The sequence below is a fragment of the Ovis canadensis genome, chromosome 14 (assembly GCF_042477335.2).
Source record: "Ovis canadensis isolate MfBH-ARS-UI-01 breed Bighorn chromosome 14, ARS-UI_OviCan_v2, whole genome shotgun sequence".
NCBI classification, from domain to species: domain Eukaryota; kingdom Metazoa; phylum Chordata; class Mammalia; order Artiodactyla; family Bovidae; genus Ovis; species Ovis canadensis.
This window is the reverse complement of record NC_091258.1, coordinates 75,978,198-75,984,533: the sequence shown is the minus strand read 5'-3', so window position 1 is coordinate 75,984,533 and position 6,336 is coordinate 75,978,198. Positions and strand designations below refer to the sequence as shown.

General features: G+C 45.8%; 1 protein-coding gene across 2 annotated transcripts; it reads right to left on the bottom strand.

Annotated features, from left to right (window-relative positions):
- LOC138418271 (cationic amino acid transporter 3-like) lies at positions 1 to 6,336 on the bottom strand. 2 transcript variants are annotated; one of them, XM_069549425.1, is made up of 12 exons: positions 6,247 to 6,336; positions 5,053 to 5,417; positions 4,324 to 4,482; positions 3,112 to 3,289; positions 2,799 to 2,911; positions 2,407 to 2,629; positions 2,097 to 2,236; positions 1,891 to 1,993; positions 1,504 to 1,703; positions 1,136 to 1,302; positions 755 to 863; positions 1 to 619 (listed from the first exon to the last, which is right to left on the bottom strand). In XM_069549425.1, the coding sequence occupies exons 2-12, from the start codon at positions 5,414 to 5,416 to the stop codon at positions 498 to 500; spliced, it is 1,878 nt and encodes a 625-aa protein (XP_069405526.1). In that variant the 5' UTR covers position 5,417; positions 6,247 to 6,336; the 3' UTR covers positions 1 to 497. The 2 variants fall into 2 exon arrangements, with proteins under 2 accessions (XP_069405526.1, XP_069405527.1); XM_069549426.1 differs by lacking the exons at positions 755 to 863; positions 4,324 to 4,482.

Here is a 6,336-nt window from a genome sequence, read left to right as displayed (position 1 = left end):
TTTGTTTGGTATTAAGATAGCTACCTTGGCTTCCTAGTATTACTGTTTGCACAATATATCTGTTCCCTTGCTTTTACTTCCAACCTATTTGTATTTTAATACATAAAGTGTAACTCTTGACAAAATGTGTAAGCTGCCTGTATTTCCTTTCCAAGTTTCAATCTCTGTGTTTTTGCTGAAATTAGGCATAGGAACATGCTTCTTATGCAAAGGTTAATATTTTATTTGCTCCTCTAGTTGCTGGTTATACTGGTATACTTTCTTTGTGAAAATTCATCTTGTTGCTTGCTAAGAAAGCATGCACTTTTCTAGATGTATATTATGATTTTAAAAGCTTGCTTAAAAATTGTAAAACATTCAAGTCATTTTGTCCACTAGCAATAAATACACAGCAGCAAATGCATTTCACCTTCACAGGCCATAGAGACTCAGTGTCCCTTGAACCAGCACATCCTCCAGCGCATGGAGGGATTCCACACAGCATCTGTTTCCTACAGCTAAGATGATTCATGACCTGATATGTTTTGATCAAGAGTCTGGGAGGTGGAGGCTGGTGGCTGTGGCTCATTGTTCTCCTCCAGGCTGTGTCGGATCCCATATCCAAAGTATATGGCAAATCCTAGGAGGGAAATGAGACAATGAGAAGGAAAAGTAGGTGCTCTCCCCACTTACAAGTGCCCAACAGTGCTTCTATCGTGGCCAAGACAGTTTGGGGGAGTTCAATTTGGGTTCAATCAGTCAAGTGGAAAGTCACCAATCACCATCCAGATGCCAAACTGGGCCCAGGCCCCAGAGGTCATCTGCACCATGAGATAAATGTTCAGAAAGATGCTCACCAGTGGGAGGACAGGCAGAGCAGGCACCTGTGGGCAGTGTCAGGTCATCCCTGAACACACTACAGACATCTGAAAGGGAGACCCTACCCCATGATTGTAGGGAGACTCCAGTCCTGCTCAGGCTGTGCATTCAGGGCCTACTGAGATTGTATATGTAAAGCACTGAGTGTGGATCAGGGAAGGGTCTGTTTGTTTTAGTAATTTCGCTTCTTCCTTGGTCCAGCAAATAATGTTTAGGCCATGAAGCGTGAAGACTTCATTCACTCGAGGTGGATAGTTGGGCACATAAGGTCACTTACCTTAAAATAAAGGTGAGTAGGGCTCTGGGGCTGCCTCCAGATGATGACCGTGACCCCAGTGATGAACAGCAGCAGCAGCACAGCCACTGTTGTGAGCACGGGGTCTCCAGAGAACACCTGGCTGGACCACCGGGCCAGGACCAGGCTCAGGATGGTCAGCAGGAGAACTGCAAGGGTCAAGGAGGAGGAGGACAGGCTGGACCCAGAAGACAAAGATGTCAGGACCTGGGGTCACACCCCTCCCCAGACTGCTCACATCAGGAAGAGCCATCATGTCTCTAAGATTCCTCCTCAGCTGACAAAGACACAGAATCCCACTCTATCTTGTCAGTTTCAGAATATAACCAAAGAGAAGTCTCACTGCTCACCAAGCAGGAAGGCATATCCATAGACAATCTGGCCAGATTTCCTGGTGGGGATGGTGTTGATAGGGTCACACAGACTCTTCAGAATGTTTGAGGTTCCTTCTTCAGGTACAGATTCCAAAGGTCTTCCTTCAATATCAGGCTTCATCTCCATTTTCTCCTCTGTTTTCTCCTGCTTGCTTAAATTCTGATCTTGCTGGTACCTTAATTAGAGGTGTTAAAGCAATATTAACAGCAGTCCCTATTCAGCCAACATCACACAGCCTATTCTACATCAGTCTTGCATTAAGCAGAGCAGGACATTTAGAAGACAGCATGAAGGCAGAAGATTACCTCCCCATCAATCCCCATGAGTCCATGGGCCCCAGTTAAGATGTAGTGGAGTCTCACCTGAGGACAAGACCAGAAAGAGCCACTAGGGAGTAAACAAGCAGGGTCCCGATTGACACAAGGTCCACAAGATCTCTGAACTCAAAAAGTAATGCCATGATCCCTAGAATGAGGGCAGGAACAAGGTGGGGGAGAGAGTGAGAAACCACTGGACCTATGCAAGATAAGGACGTTGACCAAAGATGGAGTGGGTTTTGTTTATTCACCTGCGAGGCTCCCAGAAGCCACGATGGCCATGATGGGTGTGCCTGTGCGATCATAGATCCAGGCAAGTCTCCGGAAAAGGAGCCCGTCCTCTGCCATTGCACAGATCAGCCGAGGCATGGTGAATGTAATACCCAAGAGGCTGGGAGAGGAAATGGGGGCACGTGTGAGGACGTGAAGAAGCAGGAGAGACCAGGGCATCTGCTCCATAGTCTACATGGGGCAAGGTGCCCTTCCCTCTTATCTCTCAATCCCAAGGGCTGGGATACTGGAGCATCTGACAGTAGATGGGAAGAAAACCAAGACACTGACCTGGATGTAAGAGCACAGAGGGTGCCAACAATTACGACATATCTGGCAGCGTCCCAGCCAACGTGGAGAAAAGCCTGCGGAAAGGGGCTGTCAGGGTGAATCAGGTAGTAGGGCACCATGAGGGTGAGTGATGCCGAGACACCAAAATACACCAAAAAACAGATGAAGAGCGTGATCATGATGCCCAAGGGGATGGATCGATCAGGATTTAGAGCTTCTTCCCCTGCAGGGAGAGTGGAAGTTCTGGGTCAGGAAAACACACTGAGCTGAAATCACAGAATCAAATTCCCTCTTGACGTCCAAACATAGTCTAACCTTCTACCGACCCTTACACCCAAGGGCAGCCCAAACTCTGCCCACATCCCTGATGAGACACACAATGACCATGTTACCTCTCGTGGCAATGGAATCAAAGCCAAGAAATGCGTAGAAACATGTAGCTGCTCCGTGGAGAATCCCTTCATAATCAAAGGGTACAAACCCTCCAGAACCCAGAGGACCCAAGCTAGTGAAAGAAGGAAGGAAGGAGAGGGTGGGTGAGGCGAGTTCAGCCATCTCTACTGGACTCCTCTATTTAGTACCACAAGTCCTAGGCCCCAGAACCCCTGTCACCTGGATCCATCAGCCCATTGATCTCTAGTCTCCACCATATTCCCATATCAGCACTACCACAAGCGTTACTATGACCACGAGAACCCTCCTAACCTCGAGGTGTCACTGGATGCAGAAGTGTTCAATGCGTAGTCCTGTTCTGTGAGCTTCCAGTTGTGCAGGTCTCCCTTAATGAAGCCAGAGACGATGATGAAGCTGAGGACCAAAATGTTGATGCCTGTGAACACTTTATTAACCAGGGTGGACTCACGAGTTCCCAAAACCTGCAGTCCTGCAGGAAAGATGGAATATGAAGCATATAAAATACTAAGTCCATAGATACAGAAAGCAGATTAGTGGTATCTGGGAGTTAGGGCACTGGTGGTGATGGACCAATGGACAGTGACAGCTCAGTGGGTACAAGGTGTCCTTTAGGGGTGGTGAAAATGTTTGGAAGCAGATGGAGATGATGGTTACACAATATTATGAATGTACTAACTCCCACTGAATTGTACACTTTCAGATGGTCAATTTCTGACTGTGGCAACCCTCTCCTAATATTAACTTCTACCAAATCATCTCATGTACATCTTAAATTTATACCGTGTTGTATTTGCATCTCAATAAAGCTGGGGAAAATAAGAAAATGTTTTATTTTATGTTATTTTAATTTCCTGTCAATTAAAAACACATCTTTGAGGACTTCTCTTGTGGCCTAGTGTTTAAGAATTTGCTTTGCAATGCAATCTGTGGGTTTGATCCCTTGTCAAGAAACTAATATCCCGCATGCCTGAAAGCAGCCAAGCCTTCGAGACCCAACTACTGAGCCCATGCACTTTGGAGCCTGTGTGCCACAAATAGAGAGTCTGTGTGCCACAACTAATTCTCATTGCAGCCAAGTAAATAAATAAAATTTTAATAGATATTTTTATTAGAAAAAACCCAACAATCACATCTTTGGTATCAGTACAGAGAAGAAACTTATGGTCTAAGTAAATGATTCTCAGCTGGGGTGATTTGTCCACCATGTGATGTGTGGCAACATCTGGAGATATTCTAATTTTCCCAGAGATGCTACTAAATATCCAACAAAGATTATTTAAAAAATCTGAAATGCACACCTCTAAATCTATGAATAACCCAGTCCAAATTGTCAATAGTACCAAGAATGGGAAAGAATGGTCTGTGTCTTGCCTTCCTGTTTCTCATATCCCAGATGCTTCTTTTTAGTCCTAATCCCACACCATTCTTCCATCCCAACGCTTTCCCACCCCAGCTTCCCCTCAATACCTCACTCTCCACATCCTATCATGGACTCCTTCTCACCTGTTAACAGCAGTACCAGGCCCAGGGCAAAAAAATCTGGATACCTGGCCAAGAAGTAGGGCATTTGCAGAGAGAAAGTTTCCTGTAACATCTGAGAGATGTGGTTCCCAATGAGGTTGTCAAAGACATAGCTCCAGGCCCTGGCCACAGAGGAGGTGGCTGCAGCACCAGAAGAAGGAATGTTCATTGACAAACATAAATAGATTTCTAATACGGGATATATTTTGAGGGGAGGGGACTCCAAGCAAAATACTTAATCTCAAAGAGTCTTTTTTCATGGGTTGGGGAGGGCAGATCCAGATGATTCACAAAATAAGTCAACTAATTAATATTCTAGGAGTTCAGTGTTACATGGAAAAATGTAACAGAAATTTGGGGCCAGAAGGGCTGGAAGGTGAGGGTTGAAAATTTAAATCCAGATCTAAAGGAAAATCTCATGAATCCAACAGCTGAGCAAAGACTTCAATACAATAAAGGAATGAGGCTGTTGGACACGCCCCCCTTCTGACCCACTCCCTGTAGTTCTCTTTCCTCTGGGTTCCTGGTCCATCATTAAAGAAAAACAAGACAGAGCTCAGTAGAATGGTATTTTGGAGTTTCCCTGCCACTATTATCCACTTCACCTCACAAGGTCAATAATAAAGTTCTCATGAATGAGTGAAGACCTAAACCCCACCTCCTATCTCTTGATATTTAAGCTACACACCTTCCCCCTCCCCACCATCTCACCAATGACATAGGACAGGATGAGGTTCCAGCCAATGATGAAGGCACACAATTGTCCCACAGTGACGTAGATGTAGAGATACTCAGTACCAGAGCGTGGTACCCGGGCCCCAAACTCAGCAAAGCAGAGACTAGACATCACACAGGACAGTGCGGCCACCAGGAAGCAGATGACGGTCGCTGGTCCAGCTCTCACTTTGGCCAATTCACCAGTCAGGATGTACACGCCAGCTCCCAGGGTGCTGCCCACGCCCAAGGCCACCAGGTCAAGGGTGTTAAGATAAGCTCTGGGTCTCTCCACCCTGAGCTCCAGTGGATGCCTGCGGACCAGCTTTTCACCAAAGTGGCCAACATATTGGCGCAGCATCCTAGACATAGTTGAGGAGGTTACAGTCTGCAGAGAAAACAAGCTACAAAGCCACCAATAATATCTATCTCTCCTTGGCCATGAAGGTATAATTCCTTGGAGTAATGGAGTTATAGGAAGCAGGAGGCAAAATAACACATCAAGTAAGTTCTGATCTCTGAGCTTTGGTTTCTACAAACATGGATAAAATCATTAATGTCTTTTAAATTTACTGGAAGTGAAAGAGGATTGAAGGGAGCAAAAGATGTCATATCAAAATGTCCCACATTACAGAATTGGACACTTAAAAGTGCTTAAGATGGCAAATTTTATGTCATTGTGTACTTTACCACTATTAAAAAAATTGTTGCCAATGAACAATAGATCCAGCTTCACAGAGTTGCTGGTTGTAGTAAACCTCATGATAATTTAATATAAATCCCCACACAATCATCTCTGTGGTTATCAAAATCTGAGGATTCTTGAGTCCCTTACATTGTCCTCACATCCACAGAGGAGGAGCCTGCAGATACAGAGGCCAGCAATATACAGGAGACTGACATCAATGGTCCACATGCCATAAACCCTGTATAAGGGGAATCTTTAATATTGTTTGAATGCTGGTCTAAAATGAGTCTCAACCTCCAGATATGATCCAATCTCTCCCACTCCAACCTCTTCTCTCACAAATACAAGCGCTCCCAGCTCCTGCTTTCATCTGGAAAATGGGTCTCTCCACCCTCAGTCAGGAGCCGGGCTGACCCCCCACACTCTGGGGTTGCAAAGGTCTCTTTGGGAGGATGTGAACTCAGAGCCTAGTCTCCCACAGAAGAGGCTGACCCAAGACTTACTGGATCCTTGGAGCAGAGCCTGGAGCACTGGGTCAGTCAGGGAGGCTGAGGGTAAGCCGTGTGGGGCTGGAGCTGAGACAGCTCCAAGAA

Bases quoted from the DNA above. Each gene is read 5' to 3' on its own strand.
- LOC138418271 (XM_069549425.1), bottom strand. From the start codon at position 5,416: ATGCTGCGCCAATATGTTGGCCACTTTGGTGAAAAGCTGGTCCGCAGG. The intron at 4,483-5,052 runs GTGAGATGGTGG...CTGGTGCTGCAG, and splicing joins CATCCTGTCCTATGTCATTG to CCACCTCCTCTGTGGCCAGG. The intron at 864-1,135 runs GTAAGTGACCTT...CACTGCCCACAG, and splicing joins CTACTCACCTTTATTTTAAG to GTGCCTGCTCTGCCTGTCCT.